Source organism: Nyctereutes procyonoides, unplaced genomic scaffold (assembly GCF_905146905.1).
Source record: "Nyctereutes procyonoides isolate TBG_1078 unplaced genomic scaffold, NYPRO_anot_genome, whole genome shotgun sequence".
In the NCBI taxonomy this organism is placed as follows: domain Eukaryota; kingdom Metazoa; phylum Chordata; class Mammalia; order Carnivora; family Canidae; genus Nyctereutes; species Nyctereutes procyonoides.
In genome coordinates, this window is record NW_026575141.1 from 11,329,274 (window position 1) to 11,341,731 (window position 12,458).

A 12,458-nucleotide genomic window follows, 5' to 3' on the forward strand; every position below is an offset into this window, starting at 1 on the left:
GGCATGCCTTCACAAAATCAAAACTTTTTTTTTTAAGATTTATTCATTTATCTTGGAGAGAGCAAGCATGCATGTGAGTAGGGGGAGGGGCAGAGAGAGAATCTTCAAGCAGACTCCCCACTGAGTGCAGAGCCTGACGTGACATGGGGGTGGATCCCATGACCCAAGCCAGAACCAGGAGTGGGATATTCAATCTACTGAGTTAGATAGGTGCCCCACAAAATCAAAACTTCCAAGCTGAAATGACCTTAGAGATCATAGAGTCCAGTGACTTTTTATGTGTATAGATCTCATGAGTTACTGCCCACATCAGTAGTTATAAAGAAGAACGTTTGAATAGTATCGAAAAATTAATACTATTTTTCAGTGGGAAAACCCAAAAACTCTCTATATAACATACAGATGTGTGTGTGTGTGTACATACACACAACAATATCAACCAAATAAGGAGTACAAGAAAGCCAGACATTTAAATGCAGCATTTGTTTGAATAAAATACTTGCTTAGATTCTTGACCACTTTCTCTTCCTCTGGCTTCTAGAACCTCATTCTCCGGGTTCTTCCACCACTGTGATCCTTCTTAGTGTCATTCACTGGTTCCTCATGTTCCCCCATGCCCTACAAGTTGATGTTCCCCAGAACGCCATGCACACTCTTAGGGTGACCTCAGCCACTTCCACAGCTTTAGGGACTCCCATATCTGGACTCGAGCTATTCAAATATTCTCTTTCCTCAGGGTCAGTGCTTTGGTTCAGGGCCCCATCATCCCTAATCTCTACTCTATTAAGACCTCCTAACTGGTTTTTCTACTCATTCAGGTCTTCACATTGTCATAAGATTTTATTTTTGCAAACAAAAATGTAATCATATTGGGGCTCTTGGGTGGCTCAGTTAAGTGTCTGACTCTCAGATGGTTAAGCATATGGTTTCAGCTCACATCATGATCTCAGGGTTGTGGGACTGAGCCTCACATCAGGCTCCACACTGGGTGTGGAGTCTGCTTAAGATTTTCTCTCCCCCTCTGCCCCTCTTCCCTCTCATATATATATTTATATAACACATATATGTATATATATGTATATATGTATATATATTGTGTATGTTTATACACACACACACACACACACATATAGAGAGAGAGAGTGTGTGTCATATTGCTTCTATTAATAGCCCTCAATGACAGTCACCACATCAGGATAAAGTTCAAGGTCCCATAACAGATCACATTAGCACCTTTTCAATCTCGCCACAATACATCCCTGACAGGATAATGTTTTTGAAATGTCAACAAATGATTTTTCAAACATTTTCTTTACCCTTACATCTTTCTCCTTTCAGTACTAAGGCACTGTACAGTCACTGTCTAGAGGGAGGTCTGCTGCAGAGTAAAAAGAAAAAAATAGTGCCTAAGTTTTTTCTCTGTGTTCCTGAAGCCTTTGCCCTTGGAGACTGGAGAGGACACAGAGTATGACAAAGTATTTTGATTAGATGTCATGAGGCTGAGCTCCAACCTTTTACACTAAATATTTTCTTTTTTTTTCTTTTCTTTTTTTTTTTTTTACTAAATATTTTCCATATACTGAGAAGAGATTCAGTAGAGAAGTGATGTCAGTTTTCCTCCTCTAGGCTTTTATTCTCTCTACCTGGAAAGCCTTTTACTACATTTTTTTCTTCTGCTAAAGGTTCCTCCTCATGAATGAGCTCAAATATGACCTCCTCTCAAATGGCTTAACCCCTTAGTAGAGTGACTCATCTTGTCATAGAACTCTAGAATAATTGACACATGGTTCAATTTACTAAGTCAATGCTAGAAGTATGATGGTTTATACCTATCTCCTCCTTCTCCTCCCACTGTATGAGCCCTGGAAGAACTGGACTTAGTAATCTTTACCTACTCAGTACACAGCCTGCCCTAATTGCTATAACCTCGCCTGTCCCAAAGGTTTACAAGTGGTTCACAGTCACCACAGCAATGCAGACCATTGCTCAAAATATTCCATCCAATCATTCTATTTTGTATATAAGTGTCTCAAATATTTTAAGATTAAAAAGGAGATACAGTAAACCAGTACCTTACTACCCAAGCAAGACTTCAAAGAAACTTCAAATGAACAGAGCCCACCACCATGACTGAAGAGACTCCATACCATTAATGAATCGCATTACATTGCATTTTTATCTGCCCCAAATACCTCAGTGTTTAATAATTTTACCTACTGAACACTTAAGAACAGTATGAATAAAAAGTATGAGACATAAATACATTTGTGATTTCCTAAATGGTAAAAGGAGATAGTATTATAAGGGTGATTTTCAGACCATCTTCCACAGAGCCTTCACATTATGCACTAATCCAGACACTGGGGTACAACCTAGAATGAGAAAGCATTTTTTTCCTAATCTTGGATTTCTGTGCATGCAGGAAATACTTTTACTTTCAGGCCCAAACCTTCTGTGAAGGGCACCACTGCTAAAATGTCTACAACAGCGTTTGCCAGAAACTTCCTCTTTTCTCCCCATGCCTTTCTTCCCATTTGACAAGCTGTAAAAAGCAAGCAATCCAATAAATCAACAAGATAGTTTTAGAGTAGTAAATCTTGTTGAGACAAGCAGCAATGCTATAGTGACTTTCAGGTGGGTTAGGGCCAAAAGGCCCTTCTGAGGGAGAAGTGAATGATAAGAAGCCATTACAGAGAAATGGGTAGTTTCTGTAACACCAGGAAGGAGGTGGGAGTGCTCACAGAGAGAAGATTGCAGGTGGGGCTGTCCTGAGTAGATAATAAGCAATGAGATTGATGGGCATAAGGGGCAAGGTCACGTGAGCCAACATAAGGAATCTGTATTTATTCCAAGCAACAGAAAACCACTGGGAGAGATGTGACCTGAAGTTCCATGAGAGACATTATATACACAGTGCTGGGGGCAGAAGAGTTGGATAGTGTGATTAAAGAAGAGTTAGTAAACCACAGAGTTAAAAGATTGACAAGGTGCATTCTAGCTTAAGAACACTGAGTCCAATTCTTCCAGTTTTCTTGCATAGGAAGCTCCATAAAAACACATGCAAGAGAAATTTGGGCCTTTTACCTAGATGATCAATGCCTGTGGCATTTGCCCAGGCTAGAATCTGTCACTCCATGAGGCTGGGCTTACTGCAGCCAACAGGTGGACTCCAGGACCCACATTCTCCTCAGGTACGCCGTTTTCACACTCCTGGCCTGAAGAGCTACACCTCATGGCTGCCCTGCCTGACATACCTGTAAGCAAATCTACAGGATGGCATCTTAGGCAGAGAAAAGATCAAGTGAAAAATTGTTTGCCACAATTTTAGGCAGAGTTTGAAATCACTACCAGTAGAGTGGACAAAATATCAGACTAAAAGGCAGCTCTGCCAACTGACAAGCAATCCCATTGTGGTCACATTGCTTTAACTTCCTTGGCCTTGTCTTCTACATCTATAAAATTATAGGTTTGGGCCAATTTCTAGGTTCTTTTCATCTATACAATCCCATGATTCAATCTTTCATTGAGCTCAACCCCGTTCTTAAGTATCTAAAATAGGTAAATACTATCTATGTATGCTGTCTTTATAATATATTGTAGAAAAGACATTGTAGGTAATCTACTTTTTGGTTTGCAAAAGCATTCTCCTAATAATAACAAAAAAAAATCTGGCTATGTTATACTGCTTTCTAGAAAAATTAGCCACATCTTAATTTTAATACAAACTTTAAAAACTACCACACTGAACAGCATACTTCCAAATATGTTGTTGATATTTGATACTCAATTTTCCTGAAATTTACCTCTAAGAATTTTTCCAATGAAATAGTTGGGGGCAGAGGAAAGCCTTGAGCAAATGAAAGAAAACAGATCCATTATGGGAATTTTTATAAAGTACTTCGAATTTAAATATTATCTAACATTCTAGTTTGGAGCATACACACTGCTGGCCTTAAGAGCATATAAAGCAATGTTTTATTTGTGTATATCAAAGTCTTGAAACACACATTCAAGATCTGTACATGATTTACACACTCATAGTGTAAGCAGCAAAATAAAGATACTATTTTGAGGATAATTTTACAAATAGTTTTCTTACTCCTCATGAGTTTTAGAGCAAGGGAATAGAAATGATAAATATTATGATAAATATGAAAATAAGCTCCACTTTTCCCCTTTTTGTTTGAATTATGAAATTGTACCAAATTTTAAATGACCCACATATTCTCCATTCCTCGGCCCACAATAATATGTAGGAGACTAAATAGAAACAACCATAATACAGTTATGGAAAAAGAAAAAAGCCATCCATATGGATGTACCATAAATGGAAGCATTAGAGACAATAAATGATCAAGTGGTTATTTAAAGAGTATCTCTGGGAGATAACCATCATAAGATATGGCAAATATCCCCCATGTTCCTTACTTTCTGGATCAGTATGTTATCTTCAGTGTCTCCCTTTCTGGGTGTCCCTCTTTTCTTCAGTGTGTGGGCTAGGGGCCAGTCTACAGGAGTTTGAATCCTCATTACCAACTCTATAACTGGAGGCAACTTAGATTTACTCAACCTTCTGGATCTCTTTCCTAATCTGTCAAGTATAGATAATAATAGTATCCACCTTAGTGCACTAAAGGAGGGGAAAGAGTCAATACATATAATGTACTAAGAACAGTGCCCAACACATCTTGAATGCTCAATAAACGTTAGCTTTAGTTATTGCAGATGAATGGGTCTCTTCTCAAAGCTTAAGGCTCCTACTCCTTCTACATTCCTCTGTATCCTATCCCAAGAGGTTTAACATCCCTTCCACTCAAATACTGCCAATTCTCTAGTCCTTTTCTCAATGCCAAGATTCAGTCTTATTTCTTCAACTGTCTGGCTGTCATTTACACTTGTACCCAACCTGTCACCTTCAACACAACATGTCTAAAATTACAATCATCTCTATCTGGGCTCATTTCCAGAGAGTTGTTAGTCTCATGAAGAAGATGCAAACTCATAGAACATTACAGAAATTCAGCAGTGTTTAAGTTTTTTCACCAAAGTTGTATGGCAGGACCAGAGAGTTCCCTAGGCCAGAGTCATCAGAGATTTTTGGGTAAAAGCAAATTTTAAAAACAAGATAAAGATGGATGAAAGTAGGGTGTCAAGAAATCAGGTCCACAAAAAAAAGAGCAGGACCACGGCCAGTATCTGATAATGAGGATAAGGCATCAGGATAAAATAAAGACCACTCATAGGGGTTTATTATAGCAGCAGAGAAATATCTTCTCACTCAGTTTTTGGAGCTATCTAGTAAAATCCAATGTTTAGTGTAAAACTCTCAGGCTTTGAAGAGCCTTAGCAAATCCAAATCTCCTCTACACAAGAAATACTTCTTGTCCAGTCTACCCTCATGGAGAGGTAATAAAGTTCTACAGGGGGAGGGCAAAAGAAGAAAGGTCAGAGAGTGTCGGGGTGCTAGGAGTTCAGTAAACTGGCTCTCCCTCCAGAAACATCAGAGAACTCATTTGCTCTCATATCTAGGACCTTAAAACCTTTGAGGCTGTCCCAAAAAATAATCTGATATCTGGAAATTTCAAAGCATGCTGCTTTTGAAAAGACATAGGATATATAGCACGGCAGTGGCAGTAAGGGGTGGTGTTGAGAGAAGGATATTAACTTATTTTTTACTTAGTATTTATTTTAAAAGAATTTCGCTTGTAACACAGAACATGTTTATTTTGTGCATGGGAGGTTTGATGCTGACGAAACCTGGTTATCACCTCTTCTTGGAAGCCTCCCATGATTTGTATATATGGAGTCAAGTGCCCTTCCTCTCCTTTCTCAAGGATTTTGTATATCTCTGTTTCACAGCACTAATATCTGACTACATTTGTTGATTCATGTGTCCATTCCTCCCACTACACTAAGTTTCTTAGGGGTTGAGAATGAATATTTGGGACATTTACTGTGTCTGGCACATGAAACAGTTTAAAGTAAATTTACTGATGGAACAATTAAGGATAATAACCCCCTATTCAATACCCTACCTCAGAGAATGGCCTTTTACTGGAAAGAGTCAGAAGATAAATATTTTAGGCTTTGTGGACCATATGGTCTCTGTCAACATTCTCCTGCACCAGTGTGGTGTGAAAGCAGCCACAGAAAATATGCAAATGAATGGGCATGGCTGTATTCTATTAAAACCTTATTTATAGATGCTGCAATTTCAATTTTATATAATTATCATGTGTCACAAAATATTATTCTTCTTTTGATTTTCCCCCCATGATTTAAGAATATAAAAATCATCCTTTAGCTCACAAGCAGTATAAAATGAGGCAACAATCCAGATTTAGCTCCTGAGCCATTATATGAGGACCCATGCCTTCCCAGAAAGGCATAGCTAGTGGTCCACAGTTACTAAGGAAATGCTGCTAAAAGGGATAATTATCCATATCTATAACAGGGACTAACTCTGGGTATGTCCCAAACTTTAAACAATAATAAAAATTGAGTAAGTATCACAGAGTTCTGTAAAGATGAAATGACACAAAGAACCATGTCATCATTGCAAGTTATGTAGGTTCATTTGTGAGAAGCATGGAAGCATGAATTTACTGACAATATGACAATTGTAACGAACATTTGTTGAGTGCTTTTTTTATAACCAGGCCCTGCTCTGTGAGCCTTAAATGACGAATCTATTTAATTCTCACAACCACCCCATGAAGTTGTTCTACTGTTAGTCAATTTTTTTACAGACAAGGAAATTAGAGTATGAAGAAATCCCCCCAAACCTCAAAACTAAAAAATGATAAAGGTGGGGGATGGTTTACAGCCCTGCAGTCCAAATCTAGAGCCTGCTTTCTAACCATTAAATGTCATACCTCCTAAGAACTTGACAGAAACACACTTTGAAGTTTTCCCAAGATCAGAAGAATGAACTAAGTGGGAAGGATGGGCAAAGAACACAATGTGAACTCCAACTCCAACTATATGATGCAGGCATCTATGAAGAGGAAATCCCAGTGACCAGCCCATGAGGTGTGGTGATGTAGGCATTATTCAGGCTGGAAGATGGATCAGCAGGCAAATACATGCACCTATGAGGGAGCTAGTCTCCATAGCTGGACCACCATCTGGGAAATCATGCATGCTAGTGGGTAACTAAGTCAGATTACTGTCCATCTCATCATATCTACAGGAGGTAGGCATAGGAATGATTAGTATTTCCACTTAAAGAAATCAATTGTTTTGTTCATAAAGTAACAGATAATATCTGGGTGATAGAGATACGGCATAAAAAATGTTAATGCAGTTTTTTTTAAAAAGGCCACTGGACACTGCAGTAGTTGAGTAGTTGAGAATTAGAATGAGCACAGATGGGGGCTCTTATGTGGCTCAGTCAGTTAAGCACCTGCCTTTCGCTCAGATCGTGATCTCAGGGTCCTGTGATGGAGCCCCTCATCAGGCTCCCTGCTTAGTGGGCAATCTGCTTCTCACTCTGCCCCTCTCCCCACTCCTGCATGCATGCTCCCTCTCTCAAATAAATAACATCTTTTTTTTTAAAGAATGGGCACAGATGTACACATAATGTACACATGGGCTACCAGAGAATACTATAAGATTTGATTCTTCCACTGTGAAGTAGTAAGAGAAGTAACGTCAAAGAATATTGCCAAATACAGCATAAGTGGGAACCAATAAATTTAGCGAGCACCAAGAACTTCCTTTGGGTGAATGGTATAAAACAAAGGTGCCATTCCAAGGTGGTACATCTTCTGGTAGGTCCTTCTGAATGCCATAAAGGAACATAAAAATGCTTAAATTTCACACATACCATAAATTCTCTAGCCCAACTCTTAACTGCATTCACAGAATTGAAGTAAGCCTGCCTCAAGGTAAACAATGTGTTCTTCAGAATTACATAGGAGTTCCTAGGACCCATGGATAGGTATCAAAGGATCCATAAAGGATGCATACTTTGGGGGAAAGGACTTACAACATTCATCAGAGACCTGAAGTTGAAAAAGCTATGTGAGTATCAATGTATTCTCAAGTGTATTCTCCAACAGGCATTTTCAAAATTTCTACCACTTGAGCACCCACCAGGTTGTAAGTCTTTGAGAAGTTTAGTTTAAATCAATCTAGGCGGGATCCCTGGGTGGCGCAGCGGTTTGGCGCCTGCGTTTGGCCCAGGGCGCGATCCTGGAGACCTGGGATCGAATCCCACGTCGGGCTCCCGGTGCATGGAGCCTGCTTCTCCCTCTGCCTGTGTCTCTGCCTCTCTCTCTCTTTCTCTGTGACTATCATAAATAAATAAATAAATAAATAAATAAATAAATAAATAAATAAATAAATAAATAAATAAATAAATATATAAATCAATCTAGGCTTGGGGCACCTGGGTGGTTCAGTGGTTGAGAATCTGCCTTTGGCTCAGGGAATGATCCCAGGGTTCTGGGATCGAGTCTTGCATCAGGCTCCCCACAGGGGCCTCCACCTATATCTAGGCCTCTCTCTCTGTGTCTCTCATGAAGAGATAAATAAAATAAAACAATCTAGGCTTGACCAAAGGTGACTTGGGGGCTCAGAGCTATCAACTAGTCCCTCCTCAATCAAGTGTAAGTGTGAGAGTGTGTGTGACACCCAAATCATTTCAATAATCCATTCCCACTCTCCTGGAGGACTATTTTGCATCTCTTTTCTTTATTAGTCAAATGTCTTGCTTCCTACTTCACTGAGAAAATTGAAGTAATCCCAAGAAAACTTCCACAAATTCTCACCTCCTTATCAACTCCGCTTTGGACACTGGTACTCAAATCTCTCTATTTCCACATGTTACTGTGTATAAATTTACACAGTAATTTATAGAGATTTATAATTTATATAATAAATTATAATATAATTATTATATAAATTTTTATATAAAATTATTATTTTATATAAAATTATTATATAAAATTTATAATTTATATAATAGAGAGTAAATCTCTCTATTTCCACATGTTACTGTGCTCCTACCTAAAGCAAGTATTTCTTTTTGGGCATTATATTCCATCCTTTGTCAAGGACTTCACTCAAATCTCTTCCCTCTCTCTCAAAGCATCACTTTCTTCTCTCTTTTGGATCATTTCCACTAGCATGCAAACAAGCTATTATTTTTCTTCCATCCTAAAACACACACATACACACACATACACACACACACACAACTTCTCTTGGCCATATTTCTCCATTTTAGTATGTTTCCAAAGAGCCAAACCTGTGACAATACTTAAAATTAAGTTTCTAGTATTTACTGCCCAAAAATATTCTCTCTTCATCCTCCTTATCTCAATTGATAGTAACTACATCCAGTTTATCCTGTTTCTTAGGGTAAACATTTTAGAATCATCCTGGTCTTTTCTCTTACACTCATATTCATTACGTCAGAAAATCTCATAACTGATTTCTACCTATTATTCAAGGTCTAGATTAGGTGGTTCCTTTACCTCTTCCTGAAACTTCCTGGGATCCTTCTGACTTCACAGAACTCTGTCTTTTTCTGCATATCTTTGCCAAGACCTCCAGTGTGGATTCTAATACTTATGATTATTATCTTCTCAAACTTATTACCAATATTAACTGTAGCTCAGGCCCCTCCCTTTTCCCCCAGAAGTAAACACACTAATGTATTTAATGAGGGCTAAACATCCTTCTAAGTAACAGATTTTTCTTCAAACTTCCAATAAGATCAGTGCCACAAATAATACTTACTTTCATTAATTATAACTGGAAAAGTTATGTTTCTTGAAATTCCTGCATTTGCAAAGCTATCTGTCATGTCTCCAAAAACCAGCATCATGAGAGGAAGTGCAGCTCCATGGATGATGGCAGCCATTGTCCCCACCAACATATACAACCTATCAAGCCAATTTGAATAGCGAAACTGGAAAAAAAAAAAAAAAAAGAAAAAGAAAATGTAAAGAATAGGAAATTCGCACAGTTTCATGGATAGTTTGCTCTACTTTTCAAATATATTCAAAATCCTAGAATTTCTCAGACTAATACTATTACCATCCTGGTCCAACCTAAACTATTATAATAGCCTAATTAAAAATATTTGACTCTTCTATTGAGTTCTGATCTACTTCATATTGGATTCAGTTTGTCTTCTTTATTATATATGAGTTTTGATGAGAGGAATGGGACATTCTGGGAAATTGTAAAAGTCTTTAATGATACAACAATAGAAATATGTATGTGTTGCTCTGATTTCCAAGAATAGAAACCACTTTTCATCTCAAGATTTTTTTAACCCAGAAAAATCATGATTGCCAAAGGCCCTTCTGAGAACATAATCGAGGAAATGCTTTGTTGCTTTATGAAAGTTGCTTGAGTAAAATAGCTGTGGCATAATGAAATTAGCATTGATGTAAAATGGTTTGAATGCAATTAGGCCTCAATAGTAAGAAGGAAGATGAAAGGAAGAACCAGTTATTTGCATGCTTCCTAAAAAAGGATTTCCTGAAAAGACTATGACCACAGTGACTGACCTGTGTAGATCTGCATAATCTCTTTAATTATAGGCAAGTCAAAAGTAAAGAAAGACTTCTCTGGATCAAGAAAGTGATGAGAAGAAGACACAGAAAGGGGAATGAGCTCAGGGCTCTGTGACAGTCCACTTGAGAAGCAATCAATACTTCTGTATAATTCAAGGAACTTAGTTAAGGATCAAAAGAAAACCAAATGAAAGAAAATAGAAACAAAAACAGAGACAAGATGAAGCCCCCTGTTGAGGTTTGTGGATAAACCCCAATGCAGGTGGCTGTACTGTGGATGCATGAGGTATAATCAGCAGGTTTGTAATCTAGGGAGGAAAGTGGGTAAAAAATCATAGGCCTAAGCAGGGAACACAAACCAAAACAAAGACCAAAATCAAGCAACATAAAAGACACATCAATAGAAAGGGTTTAGAGACAAAGAGACAGAAGCTAATCCTAAAGTTAGTTAAAAAGGAACTTAAAATAGTAATGAGTAGGAATAAGTATTAAATTGACAAGTGGAGAAAAAAGAGCAGAATAGTTCTTGGCAGTAGTGACTGGCAATCCATGAAGTAGAAAAAAAATTAGTAGAGCTGAGTTGTAAAATTAGCAAAAATTCAGGGCACCTAGGTGACTTAGTTGGTTAAGCATCCAACTCTTTGTTTTGGCTCAGGTCATGATCTCAGGGTGGTGAGATTAAGCAGCAAATCAGGCTCTGTGCTCAGGGAGGAGTCTGCTTGAAGATTCTTACCCTCTGCCTCTTCCCCCACACACATGTGTACATGCTCTCTCTCTCAAATAAATAAACAGTTTTTTAAAATTGGCAAAAATTCAAGTTTGGTTTAAGAAGAACATCTAGGGATCCCTGGGTGGCGCAGCGGTTTAGCGCCTGCCTTTGGCCCAGGGCGCGATCCTGGAGACCCGGGATCGAATCCCACGTCGGGCTCCCGTGCATAGAGCCTGCTTCTCCCTCTGCCTGTGTCTCTGCCTCTCTCTCTCTCTCTCTGTGACTATCATAAAGAAATAAAAATTTAAAAAAAAAAAACCTGGGTTTTAAAAAAAAAATAAAAATAAAAAAAATAAAATAAAATGTGCGTCCTTTAAGAAGAACATCTAATATATACTGAGGTATTTGCATTTAAATTTTTTTCTAGGGGCACCCGGGCTGCTCGATTGGTTAAGCATCTAGCTCAAGTCATGATGTCATGGGTTTTAAGACTGAACCCTGCATCTGGCTCTGCCCCTCAGCAGGGAGTCAGCCTAAAGATTCTCTCTCTACCCCAACAGGGGCAGAGCAAAAGGCCTCTCTCTCGCTCTAATAAATATTCTTTAAAAAATAAATATTTCTAGCTCTTAAAAATGAAATCAAGTAAGCTTAAGTTTGAGTTAATGACATATAATCTATAGCATCCTCCTCTTTATAAATTAAAACCGGGAAACTATGTTCTTTTGGCATTTTTTCATATTTCATTGAAACACAGACTAAATTTTGCCATTATTTACTTTGTCTTAACTAAGCATTCATCCACCCCCTTAATAAAACACAAATAAGGTGGAAGAGACTAGCAGAAGCCATTTATTCTCTCTTAGAGACTCCTTTAAAATGGACAAAATATCAAATTCCTCACTATAAGAAGAGAAAATAGTTGATATACAAGGATTTCTCTCATCACTACTCCCACAGGATATTTTATTTTATTTTTATTTATTTTATTTTATTATTTATGATAGTCACAGAGAGAGAGAGAGAGAGGCAGAGACATAGGCAGAGGGAGAAGCAGGCTCCATGCACCGGGAGCCCGATGTCCCACAGGATATTTTACTTCCTAAACTAATCACTGGCCATAACAAAACCTAGCAGGCCATGAATGTAAGTATTTATTCAATACCTACCCAATAACTAATAAAAGCCAGATAAATACCAAATGTATACATCCTGTCCTC

General features: G+C 38.1%; 1 protein-coding gene across 2 annotated transcripts in view; it reads right to left on the minus strand.

Annotated features, from left to right (window-relative positions):
• ABCB1 (ATP binding cassette subfamily B member 1) overlaps window positions 1-12,458 on the minus strand; it is a 97,497-nt gene that overhangs the window by 72,568 nt on the left and 12,471 nt on the right. For both annotated transcript variants that reach the window (XM_055307614.1, XM_055307615.1), the window contains one exon: window positions 9,748-9,919. In XM_055307614.1, coding sequence (XP_055163589.1) covers window positions 9,748-9,919 — 172 coding nt within the window. The remainder of the gene's footprint in view (window positions 1-9,747; window positions 9,920-12,458) is intronic.